A 21,195-nucleotide genomic window follows, 5' to 3' on the forward strand; every position below is an offset into this window, starting at 1 on the left:
GCAGCACGTCTGGACCAGGCAAACCTGGTTGGCAGCCGACCTGCCCTGCCTGGGTGTCCCCCCACTCAGCTGGGGTCCCAGCTTCCACTGCTCAGCGCTGTCCTTGCTGTCCCAGTGGGGGCAGGCAGCGAGCTCTCTGCTCTGGTCACAGCATCAGAGCCAGCGTCAGCTCCGGTGTGCAGGGGGGCGGGAAACATCCCTTTGTCCTATTCAGCCCCAGGGGGCTGGTTACAGGTAGGCAGATATCCTGAGCCCAGCAGCCCCTCCCCCCTGCCAGCCAGGGTCATTTGCATTTTCACTGACCATTTCCATCTTACCAGATTGGTTCCCTGGATTTAAATTCAAATCCTTGGCCGTTACAGGAACAGGGCCTGGATCCTGTCCCAAAGAGACAGTCACCCCACAACAGGATCTCACAGCCAGTATCCTGGAGAACCCCAACTACTGACTAGCCCAACCCCTCCTGGGTCTGCACAGGGATCCAGGCCATAGGCAGGGCAAGAGGCTTCACCCCGGGTTCCTTCACCCAGGTCCCACAGCCCCTCAGCATCTGCGGCTGCACCATCACAGTTCTCTCTGTCCCAGGGTCTCGCCAGTGACCCCTGGGAAACCCCCTATGCCTCTCCGCTCCACCATCGCCAGTCCATGCTGCTGTTGCTTCTCCTGCAGCTTTTCCTCAGGCTCTTGCTCTCTCTCACGGTCCTCTCGCTCTCTCAGGCTCTGCTCCAATCCCAGCCGTCTCTGATCCCCTGATGGAGAATCCGATCGTGAAAACCCTCGTCTGGTTGGGAACCAGACTCTCGGGGATGCGTGGCTGCTGCTCCAGCTGCTCCCAGATCCTCTTGTAGCCCCATATGGGTCAGGAATCTGCTCCTCAGAGCGGTCCTCCTCCTCCAGCTGCACGATTAACTGTGTCTTGGTGAACTTCCCAATGCGTAACCCTCTCTTTGTGCACAGGATCACAATGTCTTTCTTAAGGAGATGGTGATAGGCCATCACTTCACCATTCCCAAGTTGCTCTGGACTCACAGACCTATGTGCTCTTGGCTCCTCCATGGTTTCCAGGAAGAACCCCTGGTGTGCCAGCCTTTCTCGTGATCACCACCTCTTTGCCAGGGTCAAGCTGCAGACTCCTCCGCCCCTGGGACTGCTCCTGCAATCTCCAGGGAACCCTGCTACTGCAAAAATCCTTCTCTCTCCCAGGGTCGAGCAGCAAGCTCCTCCGCCCCTGAGACTGCTTTCTGCAGTCCTCAAGGGGACCCTGTTACTCCAACAGTCCTTCTCGCTGGTCACAGACTCCCAGAGGTTAACAGCCCCCTGAAACCGTCCCTCTTTGAGCCTTCAGCACGCCTGGTCCTCATTATCCCTCTTTTGTTTTAGTGCTCCCCAGTCACTTACTGCAAGCAGCGCCATTCACAGGGTGCAGTACATCCCACCTCTACCACCAGTTGTCACGCAGTCTTTGGGCGATGCTCTGGAACTGCTCCCCACAAAGCCAGTCAGGACTTTGGGGAGCCTCCTCTCCCTTGGAGCAGACTTTTTCAGGGCTAGCAGCTCACACGTCTTCATCTCCTGGGTCTCTCCTTGGAGCATGCAGCATCCTCTGCCCCTCCGTGCGCTTCCCACAGCGAGCCCGCCCCAGCGGGGTCCTGGGGAAGCCACAGGGTCTGGCACCCCCACTTCGCAGTCAGACGTGACTCTCAGTCAGAGTTTTATTCAATGACAGGAACACAGTCTAAAACAGAGCTTGTAGCTTCCGCAAACCGGACCCCTTGGCCAGGTCCGTTCTGGGGGGCAGTGAGCTAGACACCCACGTCTGCACTTCAGTCCTTGTCCCCAGCCAGCTCCAGACTGAAAAACCCCCTTCAGCCACTCCTCTCTTGGCTTTGTCTCTTTCCCGGGCCAAGAGGTCACCTGATCTCTTTGTCTCCCACACCTTTAGCATCCCCTTGCAGGGGGGGAAGGGCCTGGCCATTAATTGCTAGGTGACAGAGGGTCAGCCAGGAACTGAGGCCCCCACACAGTATTCAGAGAAAATATTAAGAACATTCCCAGTTCGTCACAGTAGTATCCTCTCACACTGAGCATACCTCTCTGGGGGAGGGAACTCCACTTTGTTGGAAGAGATAAGTAATAGTTATGGGGGATTCGATCATTAGAAACATAGACCGGTGGGTTTGTGATGACTGGGAGAACCACATGGTGACTTGTTTGCTACGTTCCTCTCCAGACATCTCAATAGACTTATGTGTGGTGCTGTAGAGGAGCCACTAGTCATGGTATATGTAGGTACCAGTGACATAGGGAAGGATAGGAGAGAGGTCCTGGAGGCCAAATTTAGGCTGCTCAGTAAGAGATTGAAGTCCAAGACCTCCCTGGTAGCATTCTCTAAAATGCTTCCAGTTCAATGCGCAAGGCCAATTAGACAGGCAGAACTGCAGGGTCTCAGTGCGTGGATGAGATGATGGTGTAGGGAGGAGAAATTTAGATTTATTAGAAACTGGAGAAACTTTAGGGAAAGTGGGAACCTATAGAAGAAGGATGGGCTCCACCTAAACCTAAATGGAACCAGATTGCTCGCTCTTAAAATGAAAAAAGTCATAGAGCAGCTTTTAAACTCAGGCCTGGGGGAAGGCCAACAGATGTGGAGTAGCATGTGATTCGGACAGACACATCCCATGGGGAGAATCTATTAATAGAGATTCTCTATATCCTAGCAAGGAGAGAGGAGGGAAGATGATAAAATACAGGTAGGATCTGATGAGAAGCAGTCAAATGAAAAAGAATCCCATTCAATTGTATCATGTAATGGCAGGCAGCTAAAAAGTGACAAGTTTTAAGTGCTTATATACAAATGCTAGAAGTCTAAATAATAAGATGGGAGAACTAGAGTGCCTCATATTAAATGAGGATATTGAAGCATCACAGAAACTTGGTGGAATGAGAATAATCAATGGGACACAGTAATACCAAGGTACAAAATATATCGGAAGGAAGAACTGGTCGTGCAGGGGGTGCCGGGGACTGGCACTGTATGTGAAAGAAAGTGTAGAATCAAATCAAATAAAAATCTTAAATGAACCAAACTGTACCATAGAATTTCTATGGATAGTAAATCACGCTTGGATAATAAGAATATAGCAGTAGGGATATACTACTGATCACTTGACTAGAATGGTGATAGTGACTGCAAAATGCTCAGGGAGCTTAGAGAGGCTAAAAAAATAAAAAAACTCAGTAATAATGGGGGATTTCAACTATCCCCATATTGACGGGGTACGTTACCTCAGGACTGAATGCAAAGATAAAGTTTCTTGATACCTTAAATCACTGCTTCTTGGAGCAACTAGTCCTGGAGCCCACAAGAGGAGAGGCAATTCTTGATTTAGTCCTAAATGGAGCACAGGGTCAGGTCCAAGAGGTGAATGTAGCTGGACTGCTTGGTAATAGTGACCATAATCTAATTAAATGTAACATCCCTGTGGTGGGGAAAACACTACAGCAGCCTACCATGGTAGCATTTAATTTCAGAAAAGGGAACTACACAAAAACGAGGAACAACAAGCAGTCCGATGGCACCTTAAAGACTAACAGATTTATTTGGGCATAAGCTTTCTTGGGTTAAAAAATCCCACTTTTTCAGATGCAGAAGTGAGGTTTTTTATTCACAAAAGTTTATGCCCAAATAAATCTATTAGTCTTTAAGGTGCCACCAGACTCCTCGTATTTTTTGTGGATACAGACTAACAGGGCTACTCCTCTTATACTTGGCAAAAATAAGGAAGTTAGTTAAACAGAAATTAAAAGGTACAGTGCCAAAATGAAATTCCTGCAAGCTACATGGAAACTTTTTAAAGACACCCATAAGAGAGGATCAACTTAAATGTATATCCCAAATTAAAAAACTTAGTAAGAAAACCAAAAAGTACCACAGTGGCTAAACAACAAAGTAAAAGAAGCAGTGAGAGGCAAAAGGTATCCTTTAAAAAGTGGAAGTTAAATCCTAGTGAGGAAAATAAGAAGGAGTATGAACTCTGGCAAGTGAAGTGTAAAAATATAATTTGAAAGGGCAAAAAAGAACGTGAAGATCAGCTAGCAAAGACTCAAAAAGTAATAGCAAAAAAAATTGTAAGTACACCAGAAAGCAGGAAGCCTGCTAAACAATGAGTGGCCCACTGGATGATTGAGATGCTGAAGGAGCACTCAAGGACGATAAGGCCATTGTAGAGAAACTAAATGAATTCTTTGCATCGGTCTTCATGGCTGAGGATGTGAGGGAGATTCCCAAACCTGAGCCATTCTTTTTAGATGTTGAATCTGAGGAACTGTCCCAGACTGAGGTGTCATTAGAGGAGGTTTTGGAACAAATTGATAAATTAAACAGTAATAAGTCACCAGGATCAGATGGTATTCACCTAAGAGTTCTGAAGGGACTCAAATGAGAAATTGCAGAACAAACAACTGTGATTACTAACCTATCATTTAAATCAGCTTCTATACCAGATAACTGGAGGATAGATAATGTGATGCCAGTTTTTAAAAAGGGCTCCAGAGGTGATCCCGGCAATTACAAGCCAGTAAGCCTGACTTCAGTACCAGGCAAACTGGTTGAAACTATTGTAAAGAACAGAATTGTCAGACACATAGATGAACATAATTTGTTGGGGAAGTGTCAACATGTTTTTTGTAAAGGGAAATCATGCCTCACCAATCTACTAGAATTCTTTGAAAGGATCAATAAGCATGTGGACTAGGGTGATCCAGTAGATATAGTATACTTATATTTTCAGAAAGCCTTTGACAAGGTCCCTCACCAAAGGCTCTTAAGAAAAGTAAGCTGTCCTGGGATAAGAAGGAAGATCCTCTCATGGACTGGTAACTGGTTAAAGATAAGAAATAAATGTTAGGAATAAATGGTCAGTTTTCAGAATGGTGATAGGTAAATAAGTGGTGTCCCCAAGGGGTCTGTACTGGGACCAGTACTATTCAACATATTCATAAATAATCCAGAAAAAGGAGTAAACAGTGAGGTGGCAAAATTTGCAGATGATACAAAACTACTCAAGATAGTTAAGTCCAAAGGAGACTGCGCAGAGTTACAAGGGATCTAACAAAACTGGGTGACTAGGCAACAAAATGGCAGATGAAGTTCAATGTTGATAAATGCAAAGTAATGCACATTGGAAAACATAATCCCAACTATTCATATAAAATGATGGGGTCTAAATTAGCGGTTACCACTCAAGAAAGAGATCTTGGAGTCATTGTGGATACTTCTCTGAAAACATCCACTTAGTGTGCAGCAGCAGTCAAAAAAAGATAACAGAATGTTGAGAATCATTAGGAAAGGGATAGATAAGACAGAAAATATTGTATTCCCTCTATATAAATCCTTGGTAAGCCCACATCATGAATACTGCATGGAGATGTGGTCGCCTCATCTCAAAAAAGATATACTGTAATTGGAAAAGGGCAACAAAAATGATTAGTGGTATGGAACTGCTTCCATATGAGGAGAGATTAATAAGATTGGGACTTTTCTGCTTGGAAAAGAGACGACTAAGTGGGGATATAATAGAGGTCTATAAAATAATGATGAGTATGGAGAACATAAATAAGGAAGTGTTATTTACTCCTTCTCATAACATAAGAACTAGGGTCACCAAATGAAATTAATAGGCAGTACGTTTAAATAAACAAGTCAACTTGTGGAACTCCTTGCCAGAGGATGTTGTGAAGGCCAAGACTATAAGAGGGTTCAAAAAAGAACTAGATAAATTTATGGAGGATTGGTCCATCAATGGCTATTAGCCAGGATTGGCATGGATGGTGGCCCTAGATTCTGTTTGTCAGAATCTGAGACTGGACGGCAGGGGATGGTTCACTTGATGATTACCTGTTCTGTTCATTCCTCCTGGGCACCTGGCATTGGCCACTGTCGAAAGACAAGATACTGGGCTAGATGGACCTTTGGTGTGACCCAGTATGCTGTTGTTAGGATAGAAGGAGGTTTAGGTTCTCCTGTTATTGTAACTATAACACCAATGCTTGGTTAGTGCTCCTTGGTACAGAGATGCCAACCCTTCCTAATTTTCCACAATCCTCCTGATTTTTATATGTAATTATGAAATTATTAATTCAGGAGCAAATCTACTAATGTTGTAAGTGTGTATGTCTCACTCACCACCATGGGGATCTGACAAACACAGCAAATAATGCTGTAGCACAGGGGAGGGCATTCTTCTCCACCACCCCTCTGGCAATACGCAGACTGCATAGTGTGGCTCTGATAGGAGGCAAGCCACAGTGATTTTGAATGTGCTGGTGCTACTGGATTCATTGCCCAAGTCCCAGGCTATATGTTGCATTTTGCTTGCACTGTATGGGCTTGCTGGACTATGTTAGTACCCTCTAGGCACCTGGAGTGTGCCAGCAAGGTCCACACAGGGCAGATAGAGCACAACATGCAGCCTGTGGCTTCGGTGATGAATCCAGCACCCCAAACCCGACTGAAGTCTCTGCAGCTTGCCTGCTATCAGACACTCACTGCACAGTCTAGAGGAGAGAAGCCAGGGGAGGAGGAGGTTGCAGTGGCAGAGGAAAGAGGGGAACACAACAGAAGAATGAGAAGATGAGTATCATCCCAGGAAGGCAGTCCACGCCTGGGACTGGCCAAGGTATTTAAGAGCCATAGTGGCATAGGAGAGCAGCTTACCTAGGGCTATTCCTTCCTTTCTTCATGTTTAGGGGTAGGGTGCAAAGGGCCTGGTTATCTCACAGCCCATGGGCATAGACAGGAACAAGATGCGCCGAATCTGTGGGTGCTCCAGGGCTGGAGCACCCACGGGAAAAAATTAGCAGGTGCTTAGCACACACCGGCAGCCAAGCTTCCTTCACCCCCTCCTCACCACCTTCTCCCCCCGAACATGCTGCGTCCTCACTCCTACCCCCTCCCCCCACGCTTCCCTCTGCCTAACGGATGTTTGGCGGTGCTTTGGACTTCCTGGGAGGGAGGGGGAGGAGCAGGATGTGGCGTGCTTAGGGGAGGAGGTGAAGAAGAGGCAGGGCAGAGTGAGGACTTGGGGGAAGGAGTGGAATGGGGACGGGGAGATGGCGATGCAGGGGTGGGAAGAGGCAGGGAAGGGGCGTGGCCGGGGGGGTGTCAAGCACCCACCTGGCTAAGGGGAAGTCGGTGCCTATGGAGAGAGGGAGAGTTCCCAGTTTCTGCAGGAAGAGGGAAGAGAGAGATCCAAGCAAGCTCCCCAATTCCTTCCTAATTATTTTCACAAACATCCCTAAAAGTTTCAGAACCAGGTTGGCATCTCTGCTTGATGTATGCTAGTAGAATTTTCTCAGGATTGATTTGCAATAATTTGGATGTTTTTTGACAGACACATAGCTTTCCAAGCAGTCTCCTTCCTTTTGCACACAGACAGACAGATCTAATTACTAGCCAGCATGAAAATTTAGCTGAATTAAAGAGGTATGGGTAGCAAGGGAAAGTATGGACTTGTCTGACAATCACTTAATCCTTCCTTTTTTCTGTTTTGAGAGAGGCAGGATGAATAGTTGTGTGTGGTCATTATGGATTCTAGTATAATAACATTTTCTGCTTTTTTTTCTCTTGAGAGCATTAATGATCAATTTTAAGTATTTTCAAACAGCCAGGTTCAAACTACTAGTTTTAATTTGTAATTAGCACTGTTTTGCTATTGACTTGCTATGTTTTGAAGAAATGCATCTGTAAGATTGCTCAAGGCAGTCTGATTCTGTTTTCTTGATATTCGGAGGGATATAGCACGCATCATTTCCAGGGAAAAAGCAGCTACAATTAAATGACTAACCATTTCCTTAAAGTGCTATCAGAGTTTAAGCTTTTTGGACCTTAAGCCTGGAGGAAGAAAAACTTGCCACGTTGCTCTTACTAAAGCAGCTGTCAACTGGTTATAGGAGTGGAATCTTTTTTAAGTGCATTTTTGGGGGACGAGTCAGTAAGGCAGTTATGTGATGCATCCATGTTGACTGCAGATATAGTTTTACATTCTGCATATTTAATTATACTGTAACTGCTAATAGTATTTTTTTTCTCTCACTAGGATTCTGTCCAGGAGAGCGTCATTACACGAGACATTCATCGAACATTTCCAGCACATGACTATTTCAAAGACACAGGAGGAGACGGGCAGGAATCACTGTACAAGATATGTAAGGTATGGTCAGTTTTTTCTGTTAAAAAAAAAAAAAAGGTTGTTTGAGATTTTGCTGTGATTTTATTCCCTTGTAACTTTGGTCTGGTTCAAATCAGTGGTCAGTTAGATCTTAAAACTTTTTTTGAATTAGAGATGTGATTTCAGTGTTCCTCAGGATTAGACCTACTAAAGTAGATCTTGTAACTTCATATTCTGTATCTCCTCAAGTGAGACTGTGGGAATATTACTGTCTCAAGTCAGCTTTGCTGATGGGCAGTACAGTCTCACAGGTGTGTTGCTGTAGAGGCACAGGGCAATTGAGTTTTGTCACTTGGTCTGCAGTAGAGAGCTGCCAGGGCAGTATGAGCCTCCAGAGTCAGTTCGGCAGTGACAGTAGCAAAGAGCCTCCCTGCAGCAGCTACTCAGAGAGTAACTCCCACAAATAACACTTAACTCTTGTGCAGCACTTTCATTCATAGATCTCAAAGCACTTGATGGAGGAGGGTATCATCAGCTTCATTTTATAGATGAAGAAGCTGAGACACTAAGTGAAGTAACTTGTTCCCAGGCACAAAAAACGGACCTGCCACAGTGGAGAGATACGCAAAGTGGGGCATCACAGCTAGATCAGTTATGTTCTTCCACCATTGTAATTTTCAGTCAGGGGTGGGAAATAAGATTAGATTTTATTTTCTTTTTGTCATCAGGAATTATTTTGACGAAGGTATGGGATTATTAGTTATGCTGAGTTATTTCTCATCAAATTGCTTCTTGCAAGTTTATCTATCCTATTGCATACTGATATGTCTGCCCTAAAATAGTTAGTTACTGGCTATCCTATGAATTTCAACATGCAATTTGAGCTGATACACCAAGGGTGAGCTAACCTTTTGGCCTGAGGGCCACATAGGGTGACCAGACAGCAAATGTGAAAAATCGGGATGGGGGTGGGGAGTAGTAGGAGCTTATATAAGAAAAAGACCCAAAAATCGGGACTGTCCCTATAAAATCGGAACATCTGGTCACCCTAGGGCCACATTTGGGAATAGAATTTGTATGGCAGGCCGTGAATGCTCACAAAATTGAGGTTGAGGTGCAGGAGGGGGTGAGGGCTCTGGTTGTGGGTGCAGGCTCCAGGGTGGGGCCAGAAATGAGGAGTTCAGGGTGTTTGGGGGGTGGAGGTTGGGGCAATAGAGTGGGGTGCAGGGGGGGTGAGGGCTCCGGTGGGGGTGCAGGCTCTGCAGTGGGGCTGGGGATAAGGAGTTTGGGGTGTAGGAGGGTGCTCCGGGCTGGGACCAAGGGATTTGGAGAGTGGGAGGGGGAAGGGGGTTGGGGCACAGGAAGAGGCTCGGGGGTGTAGGCTGTGGGCAGCGTTTACCTCAAGCGACTCCCAGAAGCAGCAATATGTCCCTTCTCTGGCTCCATTGGGTGTGGTTCCTGCCAATGGGAGCTACAGGGGCAGTGCTTGGAGTGGGGGTAGTGTGCAGAGTGGAGGCCCCTGGCTGCCGCTAAGTGTAGGAGCTGGAGGGGGTGCCATGCCACTGCTTCCAGGAGCTACATAGTGCAGTCCCCAACCCTGCTCTCCAGCTGGCACGGGGCAAGCCCCAGACCCAACTCCTCAGCAGGAGCTCGAGGGATGGATTAAAACAGCTGGTGGGCTGGATTTAGCCCGTGGGCTGTAGTTTGCCCACCCCTGTGATACACTGAAAAAAAAAACTTCAGAGATCCGATTTAATGTAACTGAGTGTAACCTGTACAAAGGTCTTTCCCTTTACCCTTTACAATCTTTGATTTTATCCAATTATCAAAAACAGGGGTCTCGTATCTGCCCCTTTCACAGGTTTGCAAAGAGAGCAAGAGAGCTATGATTCTGCTGCATGGGGAACAGGCCAAAGAGAGGTCATGCAGGGAGTGCTGCCTTCTTTGGCAGTTCTCACCAGGACAGGTCAGAGTGGAGTTGTGTGTGGGCCTAGATGCAGGGCCGGCGCTACCATTTAGACGACCTAGGCAATGGCCTATGGTGCCTGAAATTTTGGGGGGCGCTATTTTGCCGGGGGGGCGTCATGCGGGTCCGGTGGACCTACCGCAGTGATGCCAGCGGACGATCCGCTGCTGGAAAGGCTCCGGTGGAGCTGCCGCAGTCATTTCGGCAGATGGTGCACTGGTCTAAAGGCTCCGGCGGACCTACCACAGTCATGCCCGCGGCAGGTCCACCGGAACCTTTAGGGCAGCGGACTGCCCACCGGCATCACTGCGGCAGCTCCACCGGAGCCTTTCCAGCAGCGGACCGTCCGTCGGCATGACTGCGGTAGGTCCACCGGGGCTGCGGGGGGCGGCGAAATGGCCGTCCGCCTAGGGCGTCAGAAACTCTGGTAAAGCAACAAAGAATCCTGTGGCACCTTATAGACTAACAGACGTTTTGGAACATGAGCTTTCGTGGGTGAATACCCACTTCCTCAGATGCATGTAGTGGAAATATCCAGGGGCAGGTATATATATGCTAGCAAGCAAGCTAGAGATAACGAGGTCAGTTCAATCAGGGAGGATGAGGCCCTGTTCTAGCAGTTGAGGTGTGAAAACCAAGAGAGGAGAAACTGGTTCTGTAATTGGCAAGCCATTCACAGTCTTTGTTCAATCCTGAGCTGATGGTGTCAAATTTGCAGATGAACTGAAGCTCAGCAGTTTCTCTTTGAAGTCTGGTCCTGGAGTTTTTTTGCTGCAGGATGGCCACCTTAAGGTCTGCTATAGTGTGGCCAGGGAGGTTGAAGTGCTCTCCTACAGGTTTTTGTATATTGCCATTCCTAATGACCCTATGCCACCAGCACTCCCAGCTACCTCCGCGACACCACTGATTTCCTGAGGAAACTACAATGCATTGGTGACCTCCCAGAAAACACCATCCTAGCCACCATGAATGTAGAGGCTCTCTACACAAACATCCCACACACAGATGGAATACAAGCTGTCAGGAACACTATCCCTGATGATGCCACAGCACAACTGGCTGCTGAGCTCTGTGCCTTTATACTTACACACAACTATTTCAAATTTGATGACAATATATATCTCCAGATCAGTGGCACTGCTATGGGCACCCGCATGGCCCCACAATATGCCAATATCTTCATGGCCGACCTGGAACAACGCTTCCTCAGCTCTCGTCCACTCACACCCCTTCTCTATCTACGCTACATTGATGACATCTTCATCATCTGGACCCATGGGAAGGAGACTCTGGAAAAATTCCACCATGATTTCAACAGCTTCCACCCCACCATCAACCTCAGCCTGGACCAATCTACACGGGAGGTCCACTTTCTTGACACCACGGTGCAAATAAGTGATGGTCACATTAACACCACCCTATATTGAAAACCCACCGGCCGCTATGCCTACCTTCATGCCTCCAGCTTCCATCCCGGGCACATCACACGATCCATTGTCTACAGCCAAGCACTGAGGTACAACCGCATCTACTCTAACCCTTCAGATAGAGACCAACACCTACAAAATCTCCACCAAGCATTCTCAAAACTACAATACCCGCACGAGGAAATAAGGAAACAGATCAACAGAGCCAGACGTGTACCCAGAAGCCTCCTACTGCAAGACAAACCCAAGAGAGAAACCAACAGGACTCCACTGGCCATCACATACAGCCCCCAGCTAAAACCCCTACAACGCATCATCAAGGATCTACAACCCATCCTGGACAATGATCCCACACTTTCACAGGCCTTGGGTGGCAGGCCAATCCTTGCCCACAGACAACCTGCCAACCTGAAACATATTCTCACCAGTAACTGCACACCACACCATAATAACTCTTGCTCAGGAACCAATCCATGCAACAAACCTCGATGCCAACTCTGCCCACATATCTACACCAGCGACACCATCACAGGACCTAACCAGATCAGCCACACCATCACTGGTTCATTCACCTGCACATCCACCAATGTAATATACGCCATCATATGCCAGCAATGCCCCTCTGCTATGTACATCGGCCAAACTGGACAGTCTCTACGGAAAAGGATAAATGGACACAAATCAGACATTAGGAATGGCAACATACAAAAACCTGTAGGAGAGCACTTCAACCTCCCTGGCCACACTATAGCAGACCTTAAGGTGGCCATCCTGCAGCAAAAAAACTCCAGGACCAGACTTCAAAGAGAAACTGCTGAGCTTCAGTTCATCTGCAAATTTGACACCATCAGCTCAGGATTGAACAAAGACTGTGAATGGCTTGCCAATTACAGAACCAGTTTCTCCTCTCTTGGTTTTCACACCTCAACTGCTAGAACAGGGCCTCATCCTCCCTGATTGAACTGACCTTGTTATCTCTAGCTTGCTTGCTAGCACACATATATATACCTGCCCCTGGATATTTCCATTACATGCATCTGAGGAAGTGGGTATTCACCCACGAAAGCTCATGCTCCAAAATGTCTGTTAGTCTATAAGGTGCCACAGGATTCTTTGCTGCTTTTACATTAATGCCAATCAGCACAGTTTTGTGGAAACTAGTTCTTATCTAACTAATTTGATACCTTTTTTTGGATGAGATTATAAATTTGGTTGATAAAAAGGGAATAGTATTAGACTTCAGTAAGGTATTTGACTTGGTACCACACAACATTATAATGAACGAACTAGAACAATGCACAAAAATCTTCAGCATATCTGAAATGGATTAAATATGGCTTAGTGATAGGTCTCAAGATGTGATTGTAAATGGGGAATCATCATCAATATTTCTAGAGGGGTCCTGCAGTGATCAGTTCTTGGCCCCATAGGCGCTGACTTCCCCTTTTCCCGGTGGGTTCTCAACCCACCCGTGGCCCCGTCTCTGCACCGCCCTCATTCAACCCCTTCCCCAAACTCCCTGCCCATTTCCAGTCCCCATTCCACCCCTTTCCCCCAAGCCCCCCCGCCCCGCTTCTTCTCCGCCTCCTCCCCTGAGCATGCCATGTCCCCACTCCTTCCCATCCCTCCTGGAAAGTCCTAAGCGCCGCCAGTAATAGAATGCCATTTATTTAAATAGTTTTGGATGTTTCTATATTTTCAAGTATATTTATTTCAATTACAACATAGAATACAAAGTGTACAGTGCTCACTTTATATATATTTTTTGAATATAGGTATTTGCACTGTAAAAAAACAAAAGAAATACTATTTTTCAATTCATGTAATACAAGCACTGTAGTCCAATCTCTTTAGCATGAAAGTTGAACTTACAAATATAGAATTAAGTTAAAAAAAAAAAAAGCATTCAAAAATTAAACGATGGAAAATTTTAGCTCCTGCAAGTCCACACAGTCCTACTTCTTGTTCAGACAATCGCTCAAACAAACAAGTTTGTTTACATTTTCAGGAGATAATCCTGCCCACTTCTTGTTTACAATGAGAACAAGCGTTCTCATGGCACTGTTGTAGCCGAGTTGCAAGATATTTCCATTCCAGATGCGCTAAAGATTCCTTTGTCCCTCCATGCTTCAACCAGCATTCCAGGGCACATTCATCCATGCTGATGATGGGTTCTGCTCAATACAGTCCAAAGCATTGTGGACTGACACGTTCATTTTCATTATCTGAGTCAGATGCCATGAGCAGAAGATTGATTTTCTTTTTTGGCCATTTGGGTTCTGTAGTTTCCGCATCAGAGTGTTGCTTTTTTAAGACTTCTGAAAGCATGCTCCACACCTCGTCCCTCTCAGATTTTGGCACTTCAGATTCTTAAACCTTGGGTTAAGCGCAGTACTATCTTTAGAAATCTCACATTGGTACTTTCTTTGTGTTTTGTGAAATCTTCAGTGAAAGGGTTTCTTAAAATGAACAACGTGCTGAGTCATCATCCGACTGCTATAACATGAAATATATGGCAAAGTATGGGTAAAACACAGCAGGGGGCATACAATTCTCCCCTAAGGAGCTCAGTCACAAATTTAAATAATGCATTATTTTTTTAACGAGTGTCATCAGCATGGAAGCACGTCCCCTGGAATGGTGGCTGAAGCATGAAGGGGCATATGAATATTTAGCATACCTGGCATGTAAATACCTTGCAATGCCGGCTACAAAAGTGCCATGCAAATGCCTGTTCTCGCTTTCTGGTGACATTGTAAATAAGAAGCGGGCAGCATTATCTCCCATAAATGTAAATAAACTTGTTTGTCTTAGCGATTGGCTGAACAAGAAGTAGGACTGAGTGGACTTGTGGGCTCTGAAGTTTTACACTGTTTTGTTTTTGAATGCAGTTATATAACAAAAAAATCTATATTTGTATATTGCAATTTCATGACAGAGACTGCACCACAGTAGTTATATGAGGAGATTTGAAAAACACTATTTCTTTTGTTTATCATTTTTACAGTGCAGATATTTGTAGTAAAATACTTTGATTTCAATTATAACACAAAATACTACATATATGAAAATGTAGAAAGACATCCAAAATATTTAATAAATTTCAATTGGTATTCTATTGTTTAACAGTGCGATTAAAACTGCTATTAATCATGATTAATTTTTTTAATCGCAGTTAATTTTTTTGAGTTAACTGTGTGAGTTAACTGCGATTAATCAACAGCCCTAGTTTTTATCAATGATCTGGAAGAAAACATAAAATCATTGCTTACTAAGTTTTCAGATGACACAAAGATTGGAGTGGTAAATAATAAAGAGGACAGGTCACTGATTCAGAGTGATCTGGATTGCTTGGTAAGCTGAATGCATGCAAATATGCATTTCAGTACGGCCAAATTCATACAACGAAGAAAAAAGAATGCAGACTGTACTTACAGGATGCAGTATTTTGTCCTGAGAACCAGAGACTCTGACAAAGACTTGGTGGTTCTGGTGGATAATCAGCTGAACATGCGCTCCTAGTGTGATGCTGTGGTCAAAGGGCTAGTGTGATGTTTAGATGTATAATTGGGAAAATTGAGTAGGAATATAGAAGTTATATATTACATCTGTATTTGGCACCAGTGTTATCACTTCTGGAATACTGTGTCTAGTTCTGAAGTCCACAATTCAAGGAAGATGTTGATAAATTGGAGAGGGTGCAGAGAAGAGTCACAAGAACGATTAAAGTAATGGAAAACATACCTTCCAGTAATAGTGTCAAGGAGCTTAATTTATTTAACTTATCAAAGAGGAGGTTAAGGGGTGACTTGATCAGTCTATAAATACCTATATGAGGAACAAAAATTTGATAGTACAAGGCTCTTCAATCTATTGAAGGTATAACAAGATCAAATGTATGGAAGTTGAAGCTAGACAAATTTAGGCTGAAAATAAGGCATACATTTTTAAGAGGGAAGGTAATTCATCACTTGGACAACTTACCAAGGGTTGTCATGGATTCTCCATCACTGACTATTTTAAAATCAAGGTTGGATGTTTTGCTAAAAGATCTACTGTAATTCAAATAGGAGTTAATTCAGGGAAGTCCTATGGCCTGTGCTCTGCAAGAGGTCAGACTGGACGATATTGGTATAGACTGATACAGCTTGTTCAGGAAGGACAATTAGAGAAGAGGTGTTGCTTTGTATGTTAAAGATTTATTCACTTGCACTAAGGTTGAACAGAAGTGTAAGGCAGATCAATTGAAAGTCTGCATAAGGATAAAAGTGGTATAGAGCAAGGGTGGTGATATGGTAAGGATTTCTAGTAGACCACCTAACCAGGAAGAAGACATGGATGACGCTTTTTTTAAACAACGAACAAAATCATTCAAAATACAGGACTTGAAGATGATGGGGGACTTCAACTATCCAGACATCTGCAGCAGGGTACAGATTATCCAGCAAGTTCTTGGAATGCATTCGAGACAACTTCTTGTACAGAAAGTGGAGAAAGCCACTAGGGCAGGGGCTACTTTGAATGTAATTCTGACAAACAAGGAGGAACTAGTTGAGAATCTGAAGGTGGAAGGCAGCTTGTGTGAAAGTGATCATGAAATGATTGAGTTCTTGATTTTAAGCAACAGTAGGAGGGAAAACAGCAGAGTAAAGACAGTGGACTTCAAGAAGGCAGACTTCAGCAAACACAGAGAATTGGTGGGTAAGATCCTATGGGAAGCAAGTCTAAGGGAAAAAAGAGTTAAGGACAGTTGGCAGTTTTTCAAAGAGATATTATTAAGGGCACAAAAGAAAACCATATCTATGCATATAAAAGATAGGAAGTATGGTAAGCAGCTATCCTGGCTTAACCAAGAGATCTTCAATGACCTGAAACTCAAATAAGATTCACACAAGAAGTGGAAACGAGGTCAAACTAAAAAGAATGCGTATTTAAAAAACGCAAGTATGTAGAGACAGAATTAGAAAGGCTGAGGCACAAAAGGAGATTGAACTAGCTAGAATATAAAGGGTAACAAGAAAGCATTTTACAAATACATGGGAAGCAAGAGGCAGACCAGAGATAGGGTGCACCCATTACTAAATGAGGAAGAAAAGACAATAACAGAAAATGCAACAGTGGCTGAAGAGTTAAATGCCTTTTTTTGGTTTTAGTTTTCACCAAAAAAGTTAGCATTGATCAATGACTAACACAGAGAATAACAGTATAAATGAAGTGGGATCAGAGGCTAAAATAGCAGAGCAAGTTAAGAATTACTTAGAATACTTTGATGTCTTCAAGTCGGCAGGGCCTGAGGAAAGACATCCTAGAACACTTAAGGAATTGACTGAAGAGATCTCTGAGCCATTAGTGATTACCTTTTGAGAACTAGTGGAGGATCGGAGAGATACCTGAAGACTGAAAAAGGGCAAATATAATACCTATATATAAACTTTTCCTATATCCCTTGATGCGAGGATGATGTCTGCCAAGGGGGTTCATTGGTGGGTTTCTAAGTGGCTGAGGAGCCCAATTCATGCTGTGATATTACACTCCATATTCTTTATGGAAATATGCTTATGACATGGATATAGCATAACTGAGATATACTTTATGCAAGATGGTTCATGTAAGATATCATTGGAAAGGTTATGATTTACTGAATGTGATTATCCAATTTGTATGCCTTTATCATTTCTGTATCTGAATCTAGGAATATTGACTACGTATCTGTATTTCAAATGTGCTACTTTGGTTGTCACTCACAACTAGCCCTTCAGGTACAACAATGAAAAGCCAGACAGGGCTGATGGCCCATTAGTAAAGACAATTGACTGTGAAAGAACTTAATCTTCCTGTGGATGCTCCAGACAGCCTGCCAGTAATAGCTGCTACCACCCTGCAGAGACATGGGTCTGAGTCATCTGGTACTGGGACTCTCCCTCCCTCCCCCTGCCCTTGCAATGCCAGTGTTTTTCCACTGGAAGACAAAGGGTTGCCGCCATACCAAAAGGTATATAAGGCAGGGGAGTGATGACGTGGTTCTCCTCTGCCTCCCCACCCAAAGAGACACTGGGAAACACCTGGAAGCAAGAACTGAACCAGGAGTGGGGGAGAAGAATTGAGCCCAGGCTGGAAGGGTGACTAGCCTGTGAGTAGTAATACCTGAAGTTACAAGCTGCAGGCCAGTGCAGCGAGCTTTCAAGGATCTCTGTAATCACCTTTAGGGTGAGAAATTACTATTTGTAATCAATTTCTTTAGTGAATCAAGCTTAGTTTGCATATTTTGTTTTATTTGCTTAGTAATCTGCTTTATTCTGTTTGCTATCCCTTATAATCACTTAAAGTCAGACTTTTATAGTTAATACATTTTTGTTTATTATTAAACCCCGTTTGTGCAATTTTTAACGGGGGGGCAAGAAAGGGTGCATATCTCTCTTCATATTGAGGACGAGGGTACATTTTTAGGAGCGTGCGCTGTGCAGATTCTTTTATACAATGCAATACAATACAATATACCTTTGGGTCTGCACTCTAAGGGAGGCGGGCACCTAAGTGCTGAGGCAAGTCCCTGAAACTGAGTCTTCCCAGAGCTAATCTCAATGTCTGTGTTTTTCTGCAGCTGGCTGTGGCCCTGCGTATGTGTATGCTAGAGGAGGTTTGACAGCCTGGCTCAACAAGACAGGGTAAAGGGGGCCCAGACTGGCAGAACACATGGGCTCAGTGGTATCAGCACACCAGGTGGCACCTTGAAGTGGGGCAACCAGTCACACATGCCCTGCAGATTTTCCCCACAGACGTGATAGGTATACTCTTGGAGGAGACATAGTTGTTGGCTGGACAATTGTGCCCTTTCTTTCCTCCTTTGTCACTTCTCTGTCTCATGAGCACAGCTGTTCTCAAAATGAGCTGTGGCTTGCGTACGGTGTGATGCCACTGTGTTCTGTTCCGCTCCGAGTCCTCCCAGTTTGTTGGGTTGATGCCTCCCTTTTTAAGATATACTTTCAGTATGTCTTTGAAGCGCTTCTGCTGCCCTCTGCCAGCCATTCTTCCTTGACTTAACTGAGAAAAGAGTACTTACTTCAGGAGGTGAGTGTCAGGTATACGTACACAGTGGCCAGCCCAGCGGAGTTGGTTTTCATGACCTACATTTCCGTACTGCTGATGTGGGCTGCAGAGAGCATGCTGATGTTGGTGTGTCAGTCTTCCTAGCTGATCCTGAGAATCCTCCTGAGGCAGCAGTGCCGGAACCTCTCCAGCCACTTGAGATGTCGTTTGTAGGTTTCCCAGGTCTCACACCCATAGAGGAGGGTGGGGATGACAACTGCCTTGTAAACCAAGATCTTGGTGCCTGTTAGCAGATCCCTATCATTGAAGATTCATTTGAGTAGTGTTCCACACAACAGATCCTGTATTCAATTTCTGTGTCAATGCTGGCTGTTTGGGAGAGGTGGCTATCAAGGTTTGGAAAGTGGTCCACATTTTCCAGGAGTTCTTCACCGATGATGATTTGTGGAGTACGAAGAGTAGTCTGTGCCAGTGAGGGCTGATAGAGTATCTTGATTTTACCGATGATGAGAGAGGGACCCAGGCTGTGATAGGCATCTGCAAAAAGATTTAGGGTGCTTTGTAGGTCGGCCTCTGTGTGTGAGAGAATGACACAGTCATCTGCATACTGATCAGTGATGCCAGTTCTCATGATCTTAGATTTTGTTTGGAGACGTTGGAGATTGAGGAGTTGGCCATCCACACAATACTCAATTCCGATTCTATCAGGAAGGCGGTTGCGGATGAAAATCAGGATCATGGCAAGGTTAAAATGAAGAAGAGTGTGAGAGAAGTGACGTAGCCCTGCTTGACAACAGTGTGAATGATGAATGGTTTGGTCTCTGAGCTGTTGCACAGAATGGTGGCAGTCATCCCATCATGGAGTAGTCTCATGATGGAAAAAAATTTCTGTAAACAGCCAAACTTACACAGCACATTCTGTAGGGCATCACGATCAGAGAAGCAGCTTACCCATTGTTACAATATTCAAGAAAAGGGACAAATCTTGGTGCAGGAACTACAGAGGTAATACCATCCTCTCCATTGCAAGGAAGATCCTTGCCTAGATTCTACTAAACGGCCTCCTCCCCCTCCCCCTCCCCCTCCCACCTCCTCAAATCACAGTGTGGCTTCAGGCCACCCCAGGCACAACTGACATGATCTTCATAGCACGACCAATTCAGGAGAAGTGCAGAGAGCAACACCAGGAACTGTTCATGGCATTCATCGATGTAACCAAGGCCCTTGATTATATCTATAAAAAGGGGAATAAGCACAACCCAGGGAATTGTAGACCAGTCAGCTTAACTTCGATACCTGGAAAGATAATGGAGCAAATAATCACATAAGCAATTTGTAAGTACCTAGAAAAAAATAAGGTAATAAGTAACAGTAAACATAGATCTGTCAAGAATAAATCATGTCAAAACAACCCAATATTCTTCTTCGACAGGGTAACAAGCCTTGTGGATAGGGGGAAAGCATAGATGTCATATATCTTGACTTTATAGTAAAGCTTTTGATACTGTCTCACATGAGTGTTTCATAAAGAAACTAGAGAAATATAGCCTAGACCTTAGAGAAAAATGATATTCAGAGAGTAGTTATCAATGGCTCACAATCAAGCTAGAAGGACATGTCAAGTGGGATCCTGCAAAGATCTGACTGGTCTGGTTCTGTTCAGTATCTTCATAAATGATTTTGATAATGGCATAGAGAGTGCACTTATAAAATGTGCAGACAATACCAAGCCCTGAGTGGTTGCAAGCGCTTTGGAGGCCTGGATTAAAATTCAAAATTATCTTGACAAACAGGAGAAATGGTGTGAATTAAATAGGATGAAATTCAGTAAGGACAAATGCAATGTACTACACTTAGTAAGGAATAATCAATTGCAGAAATACAAAATGGGAAATGACTGCTTATGAAGGAGTACTTCAGAAAAGGATCTGGGGTTATAGTGGATCACAAACTAAATATGAGTCAATGTTGTAATACTGTTGCAGAAAAAGCAAACATCATTCTGGAATGCATTAGCGGGAGTGTTGTAAACAAGACACAAGAAGTAATTTTTCTACTCTTCTCAGCTCTGATAAGGCCTCCACTGGAGTATTGTGTCCAGTTCTGGGCACTGCACTTTGGAAAAAGTGTGGACAGATGGGAGAAAGTCCCAAGGAGAGCAACAAAAATTATTAAAGGTCTAGAAAACATGACATGAGGAAAGATTGAGGGGGAAAAAAGGTTTGTTTAGTCTGGAGAAGAGAAGACTGAGTTGGGGAACATAACAGTCTTCAGGTACTTAAAAGGTTGTTGTAAGGAGAAGGGTGATAAATTATTCTCCTTAGCTACTGAGGACAGGACAAGAAGTAATGAGCTTAAATTGCAGGAGAGATTTAGGTTAGACATCGGGAAAATTTTTCTAACAATCGGGGTAGGTAAGCACTGGAATAAATTGCCTAGGGAGATTGTGGAATCTCTGTTATTGGAGGTTTTTAAGAATAGGTTAGACAAACACCTGTCAGGGATGGCCTTGGTAATACTTAGTCCTGCCTCAGTTTGGGGAATGGGACTAGATGATTTTTTGAGATCCCTTTCAGTCCTACATTTC

At 44.5% G+C, this 21,195-nt stretch overlaps 1 protein-coding gene across 1 annotated transcript in view; it reads left to right on the plus strand.

The window, feature by feature from the left end:
• The window catches only part of RABGAP1L (RAB GTPase activating protein 1 like), a 570,078-nt gene that overhangs the window by 318,637 nt on the left and 230,246 nt on the right, over nucleotides 1-21,195 (plus strand). The window contains 1 exon segment of the mRNA XM_030571947.1: nucleotides 8,097-8,210. Coding sequence (XP_030427807.1) covers nucleotides 8,097-8,210 — 114 coding nt within the window.

Source organism: Gopherus evgoodei, chromosome 8, assembly GCF_007399415.2.
Source record: "Gopherus evgoodei ecotype Sinaloan lineage chromosome 8, rGopEvg1_v1.p, whole genome shotgun sequence".
Classification (NCBI taxonomy): Eukaryota; Metazoa; Chordata; order Testudines; family Testudinidae; genus Gopherus; species Gopherus evgoodei.